This window comes from Lithobates pipiens, unplaced genomic scaffold (assembly GCF_037356315.1).
Source record: "Lithobates pipiens isolate NorthernLeopardFrog02 unplaced genomic scaffold, aLitPip1_a1.2 Scaffold_18, whole genome shotgun sequence".
NCBI classification, from domain to species: Eukaryota; Metazoa; Chordata; class Amphibia; order Anura; family Ranidae; genus Lithobates; species Lithobates pipiens.
The window spans coordinates 400,655,328-400,680,798 of record NW_027507758.1 but is presented as its reverse complement, the minus strand read 5'-3'; the positions used below and the strand labels follow the sequence as shown (position 1 = coordinate 400,680,798).

Genomic DNA, 25,471 nt, shown 5'->3' with positions numbered 1-25,471 from the left:
TATCAAGATCTCCTGTTTTTTTTTCTAGTGATCTCCATAATATTTTTTTTTCGTTTTGTATGTCAAGTTACCACAACACCATTATTATTTTGTATTTCGTAACCTCGAGGAGGTTGGTTGGTGTCCCTTGTTAATTTGAAAAATTGTATTTTTGAAATGTACCTGCTTACTCACAAACAAAATGGTCCTTTTTAAAGTATAACACATAAGCAAGTATTTGTGAATCACAAATAGCCACTTATTAACGGTCCTAAGAAAATAGAAAGGAAGGCAATGCTGCATAAACTGGCGAAGTTGGTGAAGCCTTTGTACCCCAGGGCACACATCAACTATTTTACTGGCAAAATTGTTAGCCTGAGGAGTCCATATAATCGTGAGCACAATCCGGTCCAGGACTCCAAGAGATCAGGAACAGCAGCAGATGACATATATGTCTTCAGTTTGGAACTCTGCCAAAACAGACAATTTGATGACACTTCAAAGCAGCCTTTCTCAACCTTTTCAACACAGAGGAACCCTTGAAATAGTTCTCTGGTCTCAGGAAACCCCTGCTAAAAATGAGAAATCTACAACTCGTGATACAATAGTGTAATGGTCAGTGGAAAGAATGGTCCTTACACTTGTGGTCATTGGGAAGAATTACCTGCTTACAGATAGTTAAAAAGATCAATGGTGTGAGTGGGAACTTATCAGAGAGGAAAAAATTGCCCAATGCTGAAGGAACCCCTAGCAACCTCTGCAGGAACCCTAGTTGAGAATCACTGCTTCAAAGCAATGTTTCATGTCACTAATTCTTGCCTAAAATAACTGTGTACTAAGTATACCTTTTTAATATTCACATAGGGGAAAAAGAATAGGGACATCTAAGGACACCAGTAACCCCACTTCTCCTGAAGAAGGGGAACTCCCCACACACCATGAAGATGTGGATTGCGAGGTTCAGGAAGTGGGCAAAATGGTGACCACAACAGGTCAGTGTCTAAGACCACAACTTCAGGTAATAGATGAATGCCTGCATATGTATAATACATGGTGTGTATTTTTTTTTTTTAGGTGTGGTGGATGTTGTGGAAGAAGAAACTCACTTCAACAGTGCAAAGTGCACAAATCTTGATCAGCTAAATAATGGTGTGCAATCATGAAATAGAGAAGGTCAAGGAAAATGTCAATGATGTTGAAAAGAGACTCACCAACATCATTGATATTTTAGCCAAAATTTGCAAAAAACAAAAATTTCAATGTTTTCGTAATTTTTTTATGCTTTTATATCAATTTTAAAGTAATTTGAAAGCCAAATTTTGAAGATGCACGCAGTGTGTGAACATGTTGTGCCATCAGTCATCATGGGATATCAATGTGCGCGTTTTGTGGGTGCATCTAATTCCTCGCAATTAAAGTAGACGAGAGGAAGGGGTTGCACCCCCCGAAACACGTTCATTGAACCACCATGAATGGATCTAGCACATGTTGATACACTGTGTGTTTTGTGGCATTAGAAAAATAGATGTAAGGAAAAGACACACATTTTAGACATGGGATCATGATGGAAATCCACATTTTTGAGTCCCACAATTTGTGTGCATCTTCAAAATTTGGCTTTTACAGGGGTGGCATCACCCCATCTGATAAAGGCAAAATCAACACAGTTTTGACATTATAATGTCTCATATTGCCTTCACTTTCTCAAAGTTGAATTTTGTAAGTTCCTGAGTTGTGGATGTGTATGTTTCATGGTTTTAAACATGCCTGTTTAGCCACAAAAAGGCTATATACTGTCACACATACATGTTATACACCAAAGATGTTGGTTTGTTAAAAAAAAAAACCTTTTATAACGCACATGTGAATGTGCTTGGAGTAAAATGTTTATTACTCAACATGTGTGGCTTTTTTCTTTCAATGCTCAATACCATTTTTTGGAGTTACATTTGCACTATTGAAGAAAATGCACAAAAAAAGGCCATTGGGGAACCTAGGAGACAGATAAAAGAAACACAAGCAGTAAATCAAATGAAATATGAGTTCAGTTTTTAATAACAAATTTATTTTCCATAGTTTTTAAACAGTATCTGGCATATCAATTGCCCCCCTACCCGCAAAGTACTCCATATTGCTTTGCCGTACTTCGCGGGCGCTTTGGGGGGGGGGGGGCAAGCCAGGACGGCCAGGTTCAAGTGCCATTAGGTTTGGTTCCAGTGAGCCAGCCTCAGTCGCAACTGAGGCCAGATAATTGGCTGCATTTTTTCTTAAAAAATTGTGCAAAATGCAGCAGGAAAGAATAATGTGGTTTCGTTTATATTCTGCCATATTAATTGCAGTAAGGAATAGACGGAACCGGCTGCCCATTATGCCAAAGGCATTTTCAACCACTATTCTGGCTCTGGACAGCCAGTAATTAAAAACCCTCTGGTCCGGGGTGAGGGTTCTCATAGGGAATGGCCACATAAGATGGTCCCCAAGCGCAAATGCTTTATCTGCTGCAAACACGAATGGGAGGCCCACCACATTGTCTTCTGAAGGTGACAAGCCCAAGCTGTAATTCTGGAGCCCTCTGTAGAACTCCGTCTGGGCGACCTACCTCTTCATTGCCACAAAACGCACTATTTCTGGAGCTTGGCGGAACCCCTCCGTTAGTTTTGTAGAGGGGAAGAGCATTTGGACCAGTGTTTTTTTTTGGGGGCAGCAAAGAACCACCCCAATCCCTCTCCCCCATTGGCCGGCAGCACCTCAACCCCTGCCACCGGCTCACTGTTTGCTAGTCGGTGCAGCACTTACCCCATGTAGGTGACAGGCGACGGGCATTGGGCAGTGGCTCCTGTGTCCTCTCCTCCTCCTCGCTTCCAGTGTGTCTCCTCCCCTCCTCCTAGGCATCCAATAGGATCGACTGTCGACTTTTAGCCAATCGGGTGACAGACCTCAAGACCCGCTTTCTGATTGGCCGGGAGGAGGATCAGTGTTACAATAGCGAATATTCATTCGCTATTGTAACACACCTGGATGGGCTCAGTTCGCATTCTCTGCACCCCGAGCCCACCCTGTTTTGAAGCCTATTAGAGCCTCTGGCTCTAATCAGGTGCTTAAGAACCCCCCCCCCCCATCGGAATTTATGCATCCAGCAAGGGGCTGGATGCATGGAAAAAAAAACAGTAAAGGTTAGCCCAATTTTTCTGTATAATGTAAAAGATGAAGTTGCGCCAAGTAAATAGATACCTAACATGTCACGCTTCAAAATTGCACATGCTCGTGGAATAGCGCCAAACTTCGGTACTTAAAAATCCCCATAGGCAACGCTTTAAATTTTTTTACTGGTTACATGTTTTGAGTTACAGACGAGGTCTAGGGCTAGAATTCGCGGTGACACTTCACATGTGTGGTTTCAACACCGTTTTCAAATGTGTGCAGGACTTACGTATGCATTCGCTTCTGCGTGCAAGCAGAAAGTTATTGTTAATTTTTGAAACTTAAAAAAAAAAAAATGTTTTGATCCCTTTTATTCCTATTACAAGGAATGTAAACATCCCTTGTAATAGGAATATGGCATGAAAGGACCTCTTTACAGTGAGATATGGTGTCAATAAGACCCCACATCTCACCTCTAGGCTAGGAAGCTTGAAATAAAAAAAAAAAAAAACGATCAGGGCTTCCCAGCTGAGGCAGTGCCGTTTTTTTGAATGCAGAGGCCAGGCGTGACATCATAACATCGGGCCCGACCTCCGACGATCATAGAGAATCCGGCGACCATCTGGTGGACATCCGGGGCCTGCGGATCCGTTCTCTGACTCACAGATCGCAGAGGTGAGTCGATAGAAGCCCCCGGAGGCCAGCGGAAGGAGGGGGACATCCCCTCTCGCCCCCCATAAGAATGATATAGAGGCTGACTAGCCACTATGATCATTCTTATGGTGTAGGAAATCGCCGTCTGAAAACGCCGATATTGGAATGATGCCTGTAGCTTCAGGCATCATTCAGATATACCACCACAAAGCCCAGGACATCCTTGGATGTCCAGCCCTCGTCAAGTGGTTAATGGATGGCCGCCCCCGATTTTAACTACCCTCATGCTGCATTAGAAGATGACCAGTGTACTTTATGACTCTCATGCTAAGTTCCTCAAAGTGAGGAACCCATGGTGGTCTAACCACCCTGCCCCCAACCAGCTTGGGTATTCCGGACCGTTCTAATATACCACCCAACCCAGAGGCCCCACGCTCGTTTCTTGTCTAAGACTACATCTCCTCCTTTTCCATTCTTGTTTTGACTGTTTTTCCTTTTTCTTTCCTGGCCAAGTTCTACATCCCCTTCCTGTTCTTTTTTTTTCCCTACTTGTCTCTCTCTTTGTCTCTTCCCACTCCACCCTCTGCCACCCTGTCCCTTCTTATTCCACCTCCACTTTTTTTGCCCCCCCCCCCCACCATGGGATGACAGTGCCGCCCCCCACTTTTTTTTCTTTTGTTTGTTAGTCTCACCATATCTTGGACCTTCAAGGCCAGTTATTAATTCCTACTTCCAGCACTTATGTCAGATGCTTATACTATTTGCTTTTACACTTTGAAAAAGTGTTTTTGTATTTATGTGAAATGTGATATTTTGTTCCCCTGTGCGGTACCATTTTGCCTTTCTTTTCTTCAGACCTGTATTTTGGCATTGTTTTACTCAATATAAACGATTGTACCCAAAATATAGAGGTGCGTGGATGTACATGCTTGTATTCATGTAAACACAGTTGTTCTTTTGCATTGGCGTTAACACCGCCACATGTGCATATGATTTATTTTCCTGAATGCAAAACTTCAGGACATACATCACACACGCATGTGTGGGTAAACACTGATGCAACAGAGAATTTGTGTTTACACAGGTACAAGCACATACAGTCATGCACCTCCAGCTGTATGCACCACCTGTAGCTCCCAGGGCATGGAAAAGCTCTAGGAGTTTTAAAATTATGCTAAAGTCTATTATTAGACTATTATTATATTTAATTGCTCTGTGCAATGATATTGCACAGAAATCGCCCTCTTATGCTCTTGTGGAAGTCCCCCGCTGGTGCTGTTGGTTTTTTCTTGCACTGGGTGCACCCTCAGGATGCCGAATGTTAAGGGGGCATCTGTGCGTGCACGCTCCCAAGCCAGGCTGTGTGCATCTGTAGACTCACACAGCATTGGTAAGCCAAGCCTCTGCTCTCTCCTCACAGTCATTTGACTGAAAGCAGCAGGAGCCTATTCAGTTTCTCCTGTGAAAGCAAGAAGTGAGGGTAGCAGTGCTGGAGCCGGAGACAGCCCTGGAGCGGTAAGATAGTGGTGTGTTTTTTACCTGAATGCACTAAGGTAAAAAAAACTTTTAGACTTTAGAAGCACTTTAGTCTAGAGCTTCCTTGTGCCTGCAAATGTCTGTTATAATAATATGCTGTTGTTTTGATATATCTCTGCTACTAGACCCATGAGTGCCTCTATGCCTTTAAGGGCAAAGATGGATGACTGCACACTGATTCTGAGGGAATCCAAAAGTTTATTCCAAAGTTTAAAAGTCCATAATAAATATGCAGCACACATAAGGACCAAACGTTGATGTGTTTCATGCCAGTGGATGCTTAGTCATAACTCAATAATATAACAATAACTGTCATGACTAAGTGCCCACTGGCATGAAACATGTCAACATTTGCTATTTGTGTGTGCTGTTCTTTTTCATGGACTTTTACATTTTGGAATAAACTTTATCAGAAAATCCACAGCATAAACAATGAGCAAATATTGAAGCGTATCCTGCCAGTGGGCATTTAGTCATAACTCAATATTATAACAGTAAGGCCCCTTTCACACATGCGGACCATTTAGGTCCGCCTGTCAATTCATGTAGTTCTATGGAGCAATGGATGTCAGCAGTTACATGTCTGCTGACATCCAATCCGCTCTGCTAAATTCATACGGATGGAAACCCTATATTAAATCCCTCTGAGGATCGGGGATGTAAAATAGGGGCAGTCCATTTTCATCCGATCCCCCGTAGCAGAGAGCGGATATCTGACAGGTCCGTCTCTCCACAGTGAGCAGAGATGGACCTGTCATCCACCGGCTCAGTGGGGATCAACAGATCGATCCGTGCTGAGAAAGCGGAGTCCGTTAAAACGGACAATGTATGAAAGGGGCCTAATTGTCATGACTAAGTGCCCACTGGTGTGAAACGTGTAAACATTTGCTATTTGCATGTGCTGTTCTTTTTCTTGAACTTTTACTTTTTGGAATAAACTTTTTGGATTCTACTAGAATCAGTGTGCAGTCATTCACCATTGCCCTTGAAGTTCTGAGGTACAAGCCAGACTGGCATCTGACAACTCTTGGACCGACGTGGAGCTGTGTACAGAATAGTGTTCTTGCCTCTATACCAGTTTTAGAAATGTCTGTGTGCATGTATCCTATTGCTGTCTGTGTTTCTATGAGAGAAATTTCCACAAATTTTATGTCTAGGTAAGTGTCAGACCGATCAGGAAGAGGACAGAAATTTCCTCTATGGGGACACAGACAGCACTCGTGACAAAATGTGACAAAAACTCCTCAAAGGGAGCACAAAAATGAATTCCTCATAATAAAATAGTAAAAAAAAAAGAAAAGTTTATTAATGCAAGACCATTATATTACATAAAATATCACTACTTATCCAGTGGCTATCAATGAACACAGTTACTTACCAAAAAATAAAGAAGAAACAAATCAAAACAATATGGCACACATAGATAAAAGAGAAGGCATTTTTGCAGTTATTTATTCATTTAAAAAAATCATTAAAGGCTTTAATTGAATGGAACTAATGCAAGCATACTTTTGAAGCAAGTAAAAAAGTAAATAGCCCTCCACTGCAATGGAATCTTTGGTTTAATAGTAGGGCACATAGTGTGCCAGAGGCAAATATGGGTCCCACAGGGCTGTAGCTTGATAGAGACAGGTCTTCCAGGGATAAAAAGAGAAGTGAGGGATTTAACAAAAAACAATTATAAATGTCTATGTGGTTGCAGCACAATGCTGCAGCTGTCCCCCTCTGGCACTAAGGCAGAGAACTGAGTGATCACATGATCACTGAGCACTCACTTTTTGGTCTTCACTGAATGGAGAGCAGTGACTGTCGGCCACTGCTCTGTACTCTGCCCCTCCAGTGCTTACTGAAGTGCAAGGCTGAGGATGGGGTGGGAGCGGCTGGCTCAGACTCTCAGTGATGTGCAGAGAAGCTGAGACAGCTGCCGGTCAGGCAACTGGGTGGATCCAGACATTGTTGTCAGGGATCCCACAGCAGCCTTTAGCCAACTGTCAGCTGAATCTGGGTCACAGAACTACAGTAAGCGCACTCCTGTGATCCATATGAGAAGTATGGGCAAAAAAGCTTTGGCCATACTTCTTTAAATTATAGTAATATGTTGCTCTAATTGCTATTCCTGAGAATACCTGGACTACAAATGAGCAAATGTTAAGATATGTGGGCAACAATTGGGCAAAAGTGACAAAGTGGTTGTGAAGACTAGAGGTGGAAAGATGCAAGGGTGCCAGTGGGTTTATATGGGAATGTTGATGACTTGGAGGGTATGATTGGAATGTTGTGATGTGTTAAACACAGAGAGATTTGAATTTTCACAGATCTTAAGGTCTTTTACAGGCTCGTTAGACAACAGTCTAGACTTAGAGCGCAAAAGAGAGATTTGGAAACTACAACTGTCAGTTAGGAAGGGCTCTGATTTGTTTGTGAATTAGGCCTCAGTCACACTGGCACCATCAAACTTGCATTTATATGTGTTTAGAGGACATTTTAAACACAAATAAATGCATGTAATGTTTTTTCAATGAATGGAGAGGAACTAGTATAGTTGAATATGAAGGAGGGGGACGATGTCAGGCTGTGAGTTTTCTTAATTTAGTTGTGCAAGGAATGTCAATCGTGTTTACCATGGGAAGGAGTTTTGCCATGTGCACACGGCCACACTTTTCGACATCAAAGGTCCGACAGAACGAATCCGTTGGAAAATTCGACCGTGTGTGGGCTTCATCGGACCTTTGCTGTTGAAAAATCAGACGGACTTGCTTTGATATACAAGTGCTTTGGATTACCAGCATGTTTTTGGAACAAATTATGCTCGCAATCCAAGGTTTTACTGTATCTGCTTTTATCTACATAATAAAATATTCATTAAAGTTCTAAAGCATTGGGAACAAAAATTATACATAATATCAAGTTAGATGTTAGTGTTTGTATTTAGAGCTGTGTGTGGACACCCTGGAACTTTTGGATGGAACTAGTTTGTTTGAAAGGGCTACCTGGTCTTTGGAACACACAGATACAAGTTGTTGTCAGAATTATTACTGGAAAATGTTGTGAAGCAGAACCTTTATCCTCCAACAGTACATCCAGAAATAAGTAACTGGGAAATAATTATCCACTTTGCAACTTTATAACTGAATGTTAAGTTTTGTTCTCATTCAAGGGCCACTTTGCCAAAATACGGTTTAGATTTTAGAATAAATATTCTAGTAAAAATAAAACTATGCCAATAAAAATCAGTTTGAGATATTTGATCTTGTATTATCATTTACTGTACAAATTAGTGAAAAATTTGTAATCAGACATTTTTAACTGAGAAAAGGTTAGCAGAATCTTTCAGTGATATTCATTTTAGGATTTTAATGATTGATTGATTAGGATAATAACTCAGACTTTTATACAGTATATACCCAACATATAAGTGATTAAAAACATAATCTGCTTTTATCTGTTTTGTCTGACAATTTCGCCAGTCAATCAGTGATTTTTTTTTCACTTCCTGTAAAGGGTGACAACACTGTTAGTAAAATCGCACAGCAGCGTAGTCACCCTCACATATCCTTGGTACCACTATGAGGTCCTATGCGTCTATCCTTCCAGCCGTGGGTGCTGAAAACCACCCAGGCTTCATCGCTTTCTCTCACTGTCTGTATACCAAAGCCGCACATCACTCATTACCCTTACATAAAAAAATCTTTATTTGTCTTTCTAAGAGAGATATATGCTTAAAGCGGCATTAAACCCAAAACAACAAATTTATTATTTCGCAGCTTAGCAATCATTAGATGTGGTCGCTGCATCAGTTTTCTTTTTTTTAGGCTTTTCCCCTGGTGATCTGGCCAGTAATACACCTCTTGAATTAGTGAGACAAAACTCTGGATGAATGAACACATGAGGCACGGCAGACAGCAGAATTCATTTGCGGGGGTGGTAGTGTTAAATGTATTAGCAGATTATAATACACTAAACAAATTGAAGCCAAACTCCAGCCCACATGTAATCAGTTACAGCAAACAGTTTTTTTTTCTCCTTTTGAGATAAAGGTTTTACATGAATAAATAAAAGATGATAATTTTAATCACCCCGTCAGTGTTAAGTGGTTTCTCTCATCCCTGTAAACTGTAACATTCAGATGGAGAGCTTGGACTTTTAAAAACACAACAGACTTGCTGGCTGGATCATCAAGAAATCACCATGAAAAATAGAAGAAAGAAAGCTTAACAAAAGGAAATAAATGCAGCCATCACATCTAAGAACTGGTAAGCTGCAATATAATAGTTGTTTGCTCCTGTGTTTAATACTGCTTTAAACTCTGTAGGAGGTAAAACTCTTCAGAGTAAAGTCTTGGTTAGAGTGTCTCTGTTTTTGATGTCAACATAAAGCTATTTGTATGTAAGGGATCTGCAGTGCGCAGGATTAATACTTTTCAAATACAGGGTTGTTACTCTGTGGGACAATGTAGTCTTCATTCTGATCAGCTCCTGGAGGCAGCTTTACTGTGTCAAGGATTTCAGTCTGGGCTTCAGCAGCTAGGCTGAGGGCCTGGAGAAGTTTGCAAATGGCATTTTTGCTGAAGTCTGGGCCGCAGAAGGAGCTGGACTGAGGGCCTAAGACTATTAACCACTTCAGCCCTGGAAGGATTTACCCCCTTCCTTTTGTGATTCGGCACTGCGTCGCTTTAACTGACAATTGTGCGGTCGTGCGCCATGGCTCCCAAACAAAATTGACGTCCTTTTTTTCCCACATATAGAGCGTTCTTTTGATGGTATTTGATCACCCCTGCGGTTTTCATTTTCTGCGCTATAAACAAAAAAATAGTGCCAATTTTGAAAAAAGCATTATTTTTTACTTTTTGCTATAATAAATATCCCCCAAAAATATATAAAAAAACATTTTTTTTCCTCAGTTTAGGCCGATATGCATTCTTATACATATTTTTGGTAAAAAAATTGCAATAAGCGTATATTGATTGGTCTGCGCAAAAGTTATAGCGTCTAGCATCTATAAAATAGGGGATAGCTTTATGGTATTTTTATTAATAATTTTTTTTTTACTAGTAACGGCGGCGATCAGCAATTTTTATCATGACTGCGACATTATGGTGGACACATCAGACAATTTTGACACATTTTTGGGACCATTGGCCTTAATACAGCAATCAATGCTTTAAAATTGCACTGATTACCGTAAAAATGTCACTGGTAGTGAAGGGGTTAACCACTAGGGGGCAGGGAGGGGTTAAGTGTGTCCTAGGGGAGTGTTTCTAACTGACTGGGGGATTGGCTTGTGTGACGTGGACACTGATCTCTGCTCCCGATGACAGGGAGCAGACGATCAGTATCCTGTCATTAGGCAGAACGGGGAGATGCTGTTTACATCGGCATCTCCCTATTCTTGAGCTCCGTGACACGATCATGGGTATCCCCGCAGCGATCAAGTTCCGTGGGTCCTGTGGGCATGGTCACGGAGCTCGCGGCAATCGCACTCGCACGCACGGCAGGAATTTCAAAGTAACGCACGGGTACGTTACTTTGCCCAGCCGCACCCTTCTGCCGAGGTATATATGCCGACATCGGTCGGCAAGTGGTTAAATGATCAGTGTTGGAGGCACTGCCAGAAGTTCTGGTCTGTAAAAGGTACTGTTATCTCTCTCACAGAGGATCTCCTGGTGGAAGCTGAGTAGTTTACAGCTACTGGGACACTTTGGGGGTTATTTACTAAAGGCAAATCCACTTTGCACTTGAAATTGCACTGAAAGTGCACTTGGAAGTGCAGTCGCTGTAGATCCAAGGGGGACATGCAAGGAAAATAAAAAACAGCATTTTAGCTTACACATGATTGGATGATAAAATCAACAGAGCTTCCCCTCATTTTAGATCTACCCCTCAGATTTACAGCGACTGCACTTCCAAGTGCACTTTCGGTACAATTTCAAGTGTACTTGCAGTGCAAAGTGGATTTGCCTTTCGTAAATAACCCCCTGTGTGTAGGACCTGGTTTTGGACTTTCATGTGTGACTGTAGTTATGAGGATTTAGTGAGAAGATTGTCCTACTATTGATCGCTAATACTGTTTTGGAGCATCCTGTGACCCTAAACCCCTGTCCTAAGTTTCCAAGTGCTTAAAAAGGCATCTGACTGTGTTTGTGACTGGCAGCCTCTGTACTAGCAAGGGGGACCTGGGTTATTCTCAGTGGCCCCTTCAGGGGTAAGTGCTACATATGCCTTTTACATCTGCTTGGAGTTCACCTTTAAAGTCATGAAATACTTGCCGACCAGCCGCCCTAATTATACGGCAGCAGGTCGGCACGACCCCGTGAACCATCGTAGCTGTACGTCGGTCCCTTTAAGCGGGATAGCAGGCACGCGCGCACGCGCTGCACTGCGAGGGTGCCGATGAGTGTGGCCAGCAGTTGCGGGCATTAGAGCCATAACAGGGACGTGTGTGTGTAAACACACAAATCCCTATTCTATGAGGAGAGACAGATTGTGAGTTCCTACTAGCTAGGAACAATAATCTGTAATTTCCTCCAGTCGCTCCAACCCCCCTACAGTAAGAATACACACTAGGGAACACAGTTAACCCCTTGATCGCTCCCTAGTGTTAATCCCTTCTCTGCTAGTGACATTTACACAGTAATCAGTGTATTGTTATAGCACTGATCGCTGTATATTTGTCATTGGTCCCAAAAATGTGTCAAGTGTCCGATCTGCCCGCCATAATGTCACAGTCCCAATAAAAAATGCTGATCGCCACCATTACTAGTGAAAAAAATAATACAAATTCCATAAATCTTTCCCCTATTTTGTAGATGCTATAACTTTTGTGCAAACCAATAAATATACGCTTATTGCGATTTCTATTACCAAAAATATGTAGAAGAATACATATCGGCCTAAGGTACAAAATATTGTGTGTGTTTTTTCAAAATTATCGCTCTTTTTTTTGTTTATAGCTCAAAAACAAAAACCGCCGAGATGATCAAATACCACCAAAAGAAAGCTCTATTTGTGGAAAAAAGGACGTTAGTTCTGTTTGAGTACAGCATCGTATGACTGCGCAATTGTCAGTTAAAGCGACGCAGTGGAGTATCGCAAAAAATGGCCTGGTCATTGAGCAGCCAAGTTTTCCGGGGCTGAAGTGGTTAACAGGCACCACCATGAACCTGAACACTAGTGACCTTTCCATGTAGACTGCCCTTAGAGCTCCAAACATCCTGGGCTTATCCGATATGCAAATAGCAACTATTCTCTGCTGTAGTTGCCTCTCGTCCATCCTCTTCCATTTACCATGCCTCAGTAATGGTTGGCAAGAGTCAATGGTGAGGTAAAGGAGGTAGAAGGGGATAGCCAAAACAGGTAGCCATGGAAGATAATCATAATTGTTGTAAAAGATTTCTGCAAGGGTGGAGGCTCCCAGGGTACATTACCAGGAAAGAAACTTGATGTGCAGGCACCAGGGGCCTGCTAATAAAAGTAAGTGACAGTAGCCATAGTTTTACTGTAAACAGATGTCTTTCTGCCTTCCCTGTGTCTGTCTGTACTCAGACTTCAAGTAAAGTAGTATATACCCAGTGGTGAAACCTTTTTCAGAAAAATTAGGAGCATTGTCATTTTGTCAAGAAAAGTAATTATTCATTTTATGAGAAAGGAGTGTTGCTTTAGTCTTTAGTTTTCCATGGTTAGGGGAAGTGGCTGTTGGTTGTTGTCTTCATTGTAAAGATACATAGGGACGATTTCCCCCAGTGGTTAAATCTGCTGATATCCAGATGATCGTTTCTTGTGACAAATGAAGGCGATAACTATTCCAATTATTATGATAATTAATATAGTTACAGCTACAGCCACAGCAATCATATTGCGATCATATGAACACACTTCCTCTGTAAAGAGAAAACAAATGACAGTAAGATGCCTGAAATAAACATGTTAAAATAGTTCACATTGTTTCAAAGATCACTGATTACTTTCTGTTAGTTGAGAACAGTAGGGCAATATAACAAATGTGTGTATGTGTTCTGAAGTCATTTATTCATGTATACATTGCAAATATGCTGCATAAGGTCAAATGAACATAATGGGGGTTATTTACGAAATGCAAATCCAATTTGCACTGCAAGTGCACTTAGGTTAAAGTCGCTGTAGATCCGAGGGGGACATGCAAGGAAAATAAAAAAAGCATTTTAGCTTGCACATGATTGGATGATAAAATCAGCAGAGCTTCCACTCATTTCAGATCTACCCCTTAGATTTAGAGTGACTGCACTTCCTAGTGCACTTGCAGTGGAAAGTGGATTTGCCTTTGTAAATAATCCCCATGGCTTCAAAGATCACTGATTGCTTTCCATTAGTTGAGAACAATAGGGCAATATAACAAATGTGTGTATGTGTTCTGAAGTCATTTATTTATGCATACATTGCAAATATGCTGCATAAGGTGAAATGAACATAAAGGGGTTTATTTATGAAAGGCAAATCCACTTTGCTCTGCAAGTGCACTTGCAGTGCAAAGTGGATTTGCCTTTAGTAAATAAACCCCAGTATGTCGTTCTCACAAGTGAATATGACTCTTTTAGTTGTAATGATTCAGCAGCTGAAAGATGTAGAGAAACAGAGAATGAAAAAGTTTGTGTGGATCATTAAAAGAATTTAAAGGGCCCCTAAAGTCCAATTCCAGCTGTGGAAAAAGTTTAAAATAAATTTTACCAAGACTTAAAAACAATATATATATATATATATATATATATATATATATATATATATATATATATATATATATATATATTCATCACTGCAATACTCACCTCCTCTGCAGCGCTCTCCCCCAAAGACTTTTTTCTCCATCCTCCTGCTGTGTCATAATTGAAACTATACCGTTTTCCCTTATTGATTTTAACATTTTAGCTTAGTAATTAACGTTAATTAGCAGGGGAAGGCAGCAGGTTATTTTAAAAAGGAACATCATTCAGGGATATTGCTATCCCCTGACTCGTCTTTGGCTTCACAGTCCTTAATTATCTAGTGCATGCACAGATTTTCCACACATGCGTGGTTAAGCTGCCCCAGTTCTGACATCAAACATTATGGGGTTCTGTAACTTTTTTGCGCATGCATGGAAATGTCTGCACATGCTCAGATATGCCACAGGTCTCTGCCATCTCAGAAACAACTGTGACACATCTGCATTAGCACACAATTCTGCAATGTGGTTGTCCTCTTCATTAAATTGAATAGAGCAGTGGGGCACAATGCCATTCTGGGCTAGTGCAGCACAAAAAAGGCAGGTATTCTTTTTGTGTAGGAGGGAACAACATCCTATTCTTATTGGGGCAGGGGGGTCTGGATCAAGAAAAACTTAATACGTTTTTATGGGTTAGGTTCCACTTTAAGCAGAGTCCCCCTGGCAGCTTATAGCCACATTGCCTCGTCTACCCCACCACTTTGCTTGCCCACAGGAGCAAAAGGAAGAAGCTTTGTGTTAGCTAAGCTTCAGGTCACTCTGGCTGGAACGTGGATGCTCGGATGCCCAGAGATGCATCATGAAGAGGATTGACTCACCTGCTCCTCATATCAAGAAGTATTGGATATTTTAGTCTGCTCTTGGTGGCCAAATGGAGTGGCATAAGAACACAAGAAAGATGAATGTATTGGAAGTGGGAGCAAAGCACGTGCTATTTAATCAATTTTGTTTGGCATTCATATTATTTGTAGATACATTTCATCAAGCTTTACTTTATTCCAACATTCTAAATCTGGTATGAAGTTTCAAGGGCTGAAGCTGAGGAAAAGACTTAACTTCATATTTTTGTGCCCACTGATCCACTAGTTTTCCAGATTGTGCCTCTTTTTGTACCTTTCCTGAATACCAAACCTACGGCCCTGTCCCCAAAACTACTCCTCTGACATGTTTCACCCAATCCCTAGTCTAACTCAAGATCCAATATGAGAGAGTGGTTACATTCCTATATACAGCAGGAGCATGGAGAATGAATTTAGCCACCCTCTAACAAGAAGTGTAATCACAGCAAAAAAAAAAAAAAAAGAATTTGGAGATATGGAGGAGTTAAGAATACATACTTAAACAGAATATATTTTTTTAACCAGGGTTTAGTGTCACTTTAAATTCCCTGCCACTCCAACTGCTGTGAATTAAGCAAATACTCAGTACTTCTATGTATGGAGGAGCATGTGATAAACTTTCCTTCCTTTCATATCACAGTACTAATGCTTAGTGATTTCACAATGCTTCATTTCCTCACTCCCAGCTATACTAGCAGGGAGGGGGCTTTAAAGGGAACCTGTTTTTCCAGAAGTGTAATATCTTTCAGCAGTACTGTATACTGCCCCCTTTAGGAATAGATGGAAGTATGTGGTAATGCTCTATCAGCTTAAGTATCAGTACTTCTCTGCTACTATTGACCTTGGCCAGCCCCTTTCATCTATATGTAATTATCTTGTTTACCTTTTGTATCAATTTTCTTTTTGTTTACTACCTCATTTTACCTCTATAGTTTTAAATCATGTGCAATATATATTCCATTTTGGACCTGCCAGTCTTGTCTGCTGCTCTGCTGGTGCCTTGTGGGGATGTGCTGCTATGACGTCCGGCTTCCATCTCCATTTCCGGGAGCTGTGACGCACACTGATAGTCTCCTCCCATCCTTTGCGTCATTGGACGCCTGATGGGTGGATGCGTCTCACTGTGCGTCGACGTCACGCAATTCACGCAGGATGTGCAGCGTTCTTTTATTGCTGCTACGTCCTTGCAGTTGAGTTTTACACACTGCTGGCACTATGGGGGCAGTTCGGAGCCGCCAGACTGGAGATATATACTATCCGGCTGGCGGAAGCCCTCTTCTCCCCCCATTTCGCCATGCGGCGTGACGGTGGTGGGATGACTTGTGGTGATACTCATGGGGTCGGCTCTTTAGAGGGTGTGGTCACTCAAGGCTTTTTATACACCAGATCACATGCAGTTCTTTTAATTAAATCTTTCACTCCTTCACTGCATTCCTATGGCTAACAGCCCTATGTTTGGTCCCCTCACTTTTTTGCTCGGTGAGCCCTAACTTTTTTATATTCTCTCTTTCTTCTTAACATTCAGCTCCCCTTACTATCTTTCTTAATCCTTCACCATCTTCACACCTTGCATATCTCCTAATGGTTCTAATCTTTCACTCTCTATAGAAGTGCCTCGTGGTGATTCCATGCCTGCTTGTGCTGCGGCCTTGTGGCTATCTCCATTGAGTTACCCACCACGGCTCCCGGTTGGGGGTGTATTTTGGACGGCTTGCGGCACCCACCTACTAGACTATCAGTGCACTTACCTAAGTGAGTAAGCATGTATTAGGTGTGGGTGACTCGTTTACCCCAACCTTTTTTCATGCGTTTTCATTACTATTTTTATTTTTCATTTACCTTACTTCTGAATATCATATTACTCTTTATTATAGATTGAACACGTGCTCTGCTCCTGATGAGTGGTATAAAGGCCACGAAACGTGCGTAGAGCTATCATATGCCGTGCTTCTTTTGAATACATTCAGATTTTGATATTACCCTAATTGGTGCACAAAGACCTTGGTCCTGCAGACATTATCTTACATATGCTTTTATTCAATCTTGCTGCGGTGAACTTTGGAGTTTTATTGTTATGATACTTTGTAATATTTATGTTATTATCATGCTGTATTATTATTATCATTATTACCATTATCATGCATTGTTTATTACTTTGTTTATCATTGTATTTATTTATTTCTTGTAAATCTAATTGCAACGATCAATAAAATTCCTATTAGTTCACCTTGTACTCTCTTGCTACCACATACTTCATGTAAAGTCCCAATGTCCCCCTTGTTCCCCCCCCCCCCCTCTTTTTTTGAATACAATAGGGATGGAAACGCATGACCTTACCAGGCCATAGTTTCATTTAAAGTCCCGTGGGATGGAAGCACATGACCTTACCAGGCCATAGCTTCGTTAAAAGTCCCAATCAATGTCCATTATGCATCACCCTTTAGGAATAGGAATGTGAAACGTCAACTGGAGAAGGCACTAGATAGCATTTCTTTTTGAAGTTCATCTGTGGCGCACTGGTCACCAATGTAATGTATGTTTTAGCTGGGGTTCCCCCTGGACCTGAAAGTTATATCAAAGGTTCCAGTGGGGTAAAAATTATGAGAAAGACTGCTCTAAATAAATGGTTAAGAACATATTTTAAACTTATTATATGATTCATTACATCAAATCTGTATTTTAATACTTAATGTATTAATCAGATAATAAACAAGCAATGTAAGTATTTGTGTAATCTACAATAATAATATTTGTACTTTTACAAGAGTATTCTTATCTCTTAAACTGTATATTCAACCTTGAAAAAGTGGACCTTGTTCTAAGAAACGCATTGGAGGAAAAATGTGCATATACAATATTATTTGTAATGCACACTATACAGGTGCTGCAATGGGGCTTTCTCGTGGTTTTAGTTGGTATTTAGTATTTGACTATCACAAATATACCCCTGTTCATTTTTGGAATTCGGTTTTTATGGTATTTATTAGGGAGATATAGGTATGCAAAATGTGAATAATTTTTCCTCTGACTTCCTATTACCCTCTATTAAGACTAAATTCTGGGAGTTTGATCCATAAGTATAGTTATATATCAACATATTAAAAAGATGCAAATTGTTAACAATAAAATGTCACTGTTTAGTGGAAAAATAAGTTTGGAAACTGTGCAATATCATTACTCCCAATGAGAAAAAGTGTGACAGGTGGGCATTGTTACAGTAAGAATGCATTCTCAGGTGCCAGGCTTACCTTACATGAGAAGCCTAGATGCAAGAAGCAGCACCCCATGTACATACTGCTTCCCTGTGATGTCTGCGGGAGCACATTTCACTTCCCCAGTGTGAGTGTATACAATGTAGAGGCCTCTGATATAAGCAGGTATCGGCAGAGTGTATAAGCAGAGCGACAAACTTGCGCACTGAATCTGGTGCCTGCTATGGTCAGAGGCCCCCCCCCCCCTCTCCATTGTATACACCGACACTCAGGAAGTGAACTGTGCTTGCCAGAGGGACATCCCATGGACATCACAGAGCTGCCGATCTACCCCTTATGCACCCCTCCCCTGTATAGTTAGCTGCCAGCCGGAGGTACAGGGGGAGGTGCGGGTCTTGGGCCTCTCCACACTTGCAGAACGCCAGGGCCCAGTCGCAAGTGCAACTTTTGCGACCCTGGTAGTTCCGCCACTGATGCTTTTACAGCGTCAGAAACCCATAGCAAACTTGTACTGAAAATTCCTTTGGCTGCCTGCTAAACACTGACCTAAAATATGAATGCAGATCAGTAGGGTAATTAAAGTGATAATTCCTTTTCTGAGAATCAGTCTCTTTTGAAATTTACAAATGAAGCAATTTAGAACTTTGATGAAGGGCTTAGCACTTCAGTACACCTTTTGAAAGATAAAGCATGCATTTTATATACAACTATATAGATCACAACAAAATGAGGGACAAATGAGGAGGAAAAAGGGACTTTGTTCCAAATCAGGGACAGTCCCTTGAAATCAGGGGCCATTGGGATCAATGCTACTGTACTGTGGTAACATTAATTTTCAATGGTACCCCAGCACACTGAAGTAACACACCGTTGTTGCAACACTGCAACACAGCACCATGTTACAAAAATGCAGGTCATATTTTCGGTGTGTTGGCAGCCCATTCAGTTAATGGGCTGCCTTAACGCAATGCAGATTAACACGCAACATAGCACACGTTAATGCACTTGTGTTAAATGTACCTCAGCGGAGGTTTGATTGGGCCCTGAATAGTTGTTCTGAGTCTGTAACTTTAAAATGAATTAATCTATTGGATCAGCATGACATATTTGGACAATAAGAGCAGCAGTGGTTGCATTCATACTTCTCAAGTTCAGGTTTCCTTTAATAAAATGTACTAAAATGCTAATTTCTGGCTGTTGATTATGATTACTCAGATTGTTTTCTCTAATTTTCCAATCTGTTCCAATCATATTTAAAATACTCACATCAAATCAACCTTGTCGCTAGGATAAAATATTTGAAAGCGAGGCGCCATGTAAAACAGCGGTGCTCGACCTGTGGCCTGCAACCTCAAACCAGTGAAGGGCATGCCCATGCTCTGGGATGGTGGGTTGGCAACCCCAGATCTCGATCAACGGGTTACTGCCATCCCAGCGCATCAGATTGCATGGAGCCAGAGGAGGAAGCAGACGGCTATGAAGAGAGCAGGAACCATATACCGTATATACTCGAGTATAAGCCGAGATTTTCAGCCCCTTTTTTTAGGCTGAAAGTGCCCCCCTCGGCTTATACTCGAGTCACGGAGATCAGGTAAACAGACGGCGGCCATTCCACTATTCAAAAGCCGTGCCTCCCTGTCTGCGATAGGCGGAACACTCAATTTCCCAGCAGTCAGTGTTCCGCCTATCACGGACATCCACTCATTCTCATACTACGGACGAGGATGAGAGGATGTCCGTGATAGGCGGAACACTGACTGCTGGGAAATTGAGTGTTCCGCCTATCACAGACAGAGAGGCGCGGCTTTTGAACAGTGGAATGGCCGCCGTCTGTCAGACGAGGAGGAGAGGTGCGGCATGGCACACAGAGGCTGCAGATTGGCACAGGTAGGCAGGGATGGACACAGGGATGGACGGGACACAGCGATGGACACAGCGATGGACGGGACACAGCGATGGACGGGACACAGCGATGGACGGGACACAGCGATGGACGGGACACAGGGATGGACGGGACACAGCGATGGACGGGACACAGGGATGGACACAGGGATGGACGGGACACAGGGATGGACACAGGGATGGACGGGACACAGGGATGGACACAGGGATGTCTCACCCTCGGCTTATACACGAGTCAATACGTTTTCCCAGTTTTTTTGTGGTAAATTAGGGGCCTCGGCTTATATTCGGATCGACCTATACTCGAGTATATACGGTAAGTTAAGGTTTCCTCTTTAGTGCCGGCCAGGCAGAGCGCACTTCACCCTGGGACCTTTCTAGCAGTCTGGAGCACGATATCAGCAGAAGCAGGAAGAGGTAAATGTCAGTGTATTAAATATCACATACACTGCACTTTTGCAATGGCCATATAGCACTTATAAAAAAGGGTTATTAGGATGCTTTCACACTGATCCGCAGGTATAGTGCAGTGCACGTGTGGCTTTCCTGCAGGTTGGCTGCACTGAGCCATAGACTTCTATTATATCCTGCAGGTGTGGTGCCACTTTCTGAAAGCAGCTAACCCCCAGGAAAGCCAAAGGTAAACTGTGCTACACCCACGGTGTGGGTAAACTACAGTGCATCAGTGTGAAAGCAGTCTTAATAGGGGGCTCAGGACAGTAAGAGCTTGTTTACATTTGCGGTTTGGGGTATGGTAAAACCCCATAGTTCATTGGGCCCCGAGATCGGTTGCCAAATCACTTGCTTTTCAATAGGTTGAGCACCTGTTAGAATATTATTCCAAAATCATAATTCAATACTTATAGGTTATATTATATTAATGATAGGCTTGCAAACATATTTGGTTTTATGATTAGTCATAATAAATATAGTATGTGTGAATGACCTTGATCAAATGTTCTGTAAAATAGATAATCATCTAAAGCTGAGTATTGTTAGAAGTATCTGGTGTATGTAGTTAGTTTGAGAATGAACAATGAGATATCTGGTATAGAATGTCAAATGAGGTCCAGAATAGACAAGTATTTATGTAGTTAGAGGAATAATACATATTTGTTTATAACCTATTAAGTTAATTTGGTGTAATCTCAGTCATATTAATAAGTATTAGTATATAGTTACTTAATGTAGTTGGTAATATGTGTTCATATTAGTGAGTGATTGGTTATATGACATTACATGATCAGCACATTGCTACAAGTATAGAGTGTTACATGTAGGCTTGTCAATCCAACTCCATATATGACTCTCTGAGTTAGTATCTCTTTTTGTATAGCATATTGCTGAAGTTAGTTTTTGTGAAGTTATGACATTTACATGTAACATATAAAGCCAACGTTTCAATATTGAAAGTCAGACAGGCACACACACACCAACTAGAAGAGGTGACACAGACATATTCACACAAAGACACTTTGACAAGTTGGAACAGCTGAATTCTCCCAGAAGTCTTATGCCACGTACACACGACCGGACTTTTCAACATCAAAGGTCCAACGGAACAATTCCGGCAGACCATTCGATCGTGTGTGGGCTGCAGCGGACTTTTGATTTGCAAAAATCCGACAGACTTTAGAAATGGAACATGTTTCACATTTTTCCGCCGGAACTCCGCTGGACCCAGTTCCTACCGAGAAATCCGCTCGTGTGTGTGCTAGTCCGACGGACAAAAACCGACGCGAGGGCAGCTATTGGCTACTGGCTATGAACTTCCTTATTCTAGTCCGGTCGTACGTCATCACGTTCGAATCCGTCGGACTTTGGTGTGATTGTGTGTGGCCAAGTCCGTTCATTCGGAAAGTCCGTCAGAACTCTGTCAGAACTCCGTCAGAACTCCGTCGAAAGTCTGTCGGACCTAGTCCCTCGAAAAGTCCGGTCGTGTGTACGCGGCATAAGAACGTAATTTCCCGCTTCTTTTTGCTTACACAAGACAGCATGGAGAGAGAAGGCAGCAGCCATGAAGCACACATACTTTTATAAGCCTATTAAAGCTTTATAACTATTTTTTCTATTTCATATATTTTTACCTACACTGAACTGAACTGTTATACTTTTTTCATTGTATTTATGATGCCAGCTGTGTGACAATAAATGCATACTTTGTTTTTAAGTCAGTCTGACTATCAATGCTATTCATTCAGAAACACCCTTGAGATACAAGAATATTAGATATTGAATTTATCATTCAGCACCCCTGGTGTAAAAGAAGAAGTTGAATACTTACTTGTTCAGTAGGTGGTAACAATATTTGCTCTGAGGTAGAGTTATGAACACCGCTGCTATCTGACACTTCCTTGTTTGTCAGCATTTCTCCTGCAGAGCTCTGTGGTTTCTCCCACCAACGTCTACATCACTACAGAACACGGAAGGGATGTGGTAGCTGACAGGTGAAATCGCAGAGCTGGCTGGGTATTCAACAGTGAAAAGACTGGTGTTGCCGCCCACTAGACTAAAGTTTTTCTTTTGCAGGATCTAAAGTAATCCTAGGTCTCGATCGATGCTGTTTCGTTTCAAATTCCTAGTCTCACTCATGCCAGAATATACTGGCAATGCTTTACTTCCGGAATTGTGGGGATGAGAGCTGTGGCTCTTTTACAGCATAAAGTTCTGCTCAAACTATAAAGCCTGTATAATAATAATAATACAGTAAAGGGATCCTGTCCTTCACCAGTCCTTTCCTATCCCCTTATCTATTCATGAAACACCATGCATTCTTTTCAAAGGATGCAAGACGTTCTATGAATACACATAAATAAAATACTGTATTTCAAATTTTATGTGAAAGAGATGAACAATAAATCACAAACGCTTTCTAATTCTTATTTAAAATAATTTTAATTTGTTTATATGTGGGTGATCACAGACCAATCATCATCCTGCAGACTCCTTGTACTCTGGAATGAGAACCACAGGACTATGGAATCCAAAAACAATATATTACAGTTATCTGTAAAATGAACATCTGCTTCCTGGGTTTGGCTGAATTAGTTGCTCCTTTATTAATCATCATGTCAGTCAGCTCCAAACTATTTCTATCAGTGTTTTCATTACATGATCATAACTAATACAAATTAAAAAGTTTCAGAGTTTTGTGTTTTTTGTGCGGCAGCAAAATGCTTGTAAAACCTGAGGTAACGTGATGAAGTCTGTTGTGAGTGGTGAATGTGAGCATCTCAAATTCGTTCATATCCTGGTATTCGCCTTCTTCTTGAGAGCAGGACCACGAGAAGGATAATGAGTATCAGCCCCACCACCGCCAAGGCCACACCCACTGGAACTAACAATTTGTTTCTGTCTGCATAACAGACTTTTTCTGCAATAAAGCCACAGTAGAAATTTGCAGGTGAATTGTAATACCCTAAACAAATCTATAAAAAGATTTTCTTTCTCTGTCTGACACTCTCTAGCTTAAAGAGAACCTGTGAGAATTGTTTTATTTACGCCCTGTGCAAGATTACTTCGGCTCCATTTTCATGGGTGGCTTCTGAACAGATCCCCTTCTGAATCGGAGTGACATGAAGGTACAGAAAATATCTCATAGAAGTGCACCATTTAGGATATATTTACTTTAGATGCAGCCAGTGACATCACATGTGCGTGCGCTCTGAAGGAACGGCATAACCGCGCTATTCCTTCAGAGTCATGTGTGGTAAACGGCAGCTCACGCACATGTGCGCAGAAGTGACCCCATCACGACTCCAGCCACTCACACAGCCGCAGTCTGTGAACCTGTAAGGAAGACCTCTACTGGAGAGCTTCGTTCTAAGGTAAATTTCATGTAATGTGCTAGTATACGATGCATGCTAACACATTATGACATTGCCTTGCAGGTTTAATAAAAAAAAAAGCCAGAGGTTTACTACTGCTTTAATGAAAACTGGAAGAAAAATTACGCTTTCGACACAGTCGTGCGATAATCCGATCGTTAGTACACAGCTTTTGTCTGAAATTTTCTGAAGGGACAAGCACATTTTTTCTCCTACAATACAAGATCGTATGATTTTTGTTTAATTAGCACAGTTTTCGTCCGAAAATACAATACAAATACATTACATCACCAAATTGTTTTTCTGTCATATGAGAATTTTCATACTTTAGTAACCTACTGGCCTTTCGATAAGGAGACTTAGGTCTCACATTAGGTCTTTTAAAAGGGTACAAACTCTTTCCATTTTTTTTTTTTACCTAGATAATTGAATGCAAATGAATGCACGGTTGTTTACATCCTCTAACCCACAGATTGACATTGAGATTCCATTCAGATCAGCCTGAAAAACCGAAAGGTGAATCTGAATGGGATGGGTGTGTGAAAGGGGCCTTAAGCCTAGTACACACTATGATTTTTTTTTTTCGTTCAACCCAGTGGATTGATGAAAAAAAAAAAAACATGCTGAAAGAACAGCTGCCAACCGACTCCTAAACAGCACCCTCAGCTCTCCACCATTGGCTGAGAGCACTGATCGGGAGTCGGTCGACTGCTGGTTTTACATCATGCTCATTTGACAGAAACCAGCCAAACGACTGGCAATTTCTTTTTTTTTACTTATATTTTATTGTATTTTTAGATAAAAAATTCTAATTACATGCCCCTGTTAAATGGGACAGAAAAATTGGGCCTTGAGTGGTGTTGGTGGTGTTGCCACAACACTGTAACCCCTCACAGATACTCATGTTGGGTGCTGGAATGGGCCCTGCTGTGAAACATGACTGCCAGTTTATTGTCCTTCTGTGGCACCCCCTATCTCTAGGCTCATGTCTTCCTCAATCTGGGAACCAACATCAGAGCCTTCAAATCGCTGCACATCCTCCAGCAGCATATAACTGACACTGTGGTTGAATAATTCTGGGGACTCCCCCGTGCATGATGGTGGGGCTATGCAAAGAATGACTGTGGACAAGGAGCCGGAGTAATAGGCCGCTTTGGCAGCTGCTTTGGAAGGCAAATTACTCTGAGCCTGGGTGACACATGATAAAGAGGATTATCCACTCCACCAACTCTTCTGCATGTTGTGGCTCAATAACACGGCTAACAGCAGCAAAAAAGGACAAGCGTGCCCCATGGCCACATGCAGAGGATGCACCATGTACACAACCACCACTGTTAACTGTAGACATAGAGGCTGCTTGCCCTCTTTTAGTGTCCTGTGAGCATCTGCCTCTCCTTGGTGGCCTTCCAGATTTTTTGTTTTGCAATGCCACACTACACTATATTAGATACTGTGTACACCGCCTGAAGTGAATTAGAAAGTTTACAATGGCTGCGCTGTATTGTATACTGTGTACACCATGGAATGCACCGTAGATTTAGGCTACACTGAATGCAGCGTGTATATCTATCTATCTATCTATCTATCTATCTATCTATCTATCTATCTATCTATCTATCTATCTAACATATATATATATATATATATA

General features: G+C 41.5%; 1 protein-coding gene across 3 annotated transcripts in view; it reads right to left on the bottom strand.

Moving 5' to 3' along the window:
- Positions 1-6,591: 6,591 nt before the first annotated feature.
- Positions 6,592-25,471, bottom strand: part of LAMP3 (lysosomal associated membrane protein 3) — a 70,922-nt gene continuing 52,042 nt past the window's right edge. For 2 of the 3 annotated variants that reach the window (XM_077487892.1, XM_077487894.1), the window contains one exon: positions 22,873-23,369. In XM_077487892.1, coding sequence (XP_077344018.1) covers positions 23,230-23,369 — 140 coding nt within the window. In that variant the 3' untranslated portion in view covers positions 22,873-23,229. Of the gene's footprint in view, positions 13,187-22,872; positions 23,370-25,471 lie in introns of those variants that run through there. The other variant, XM_077487893.1, reaches the window with a different exon arrangement.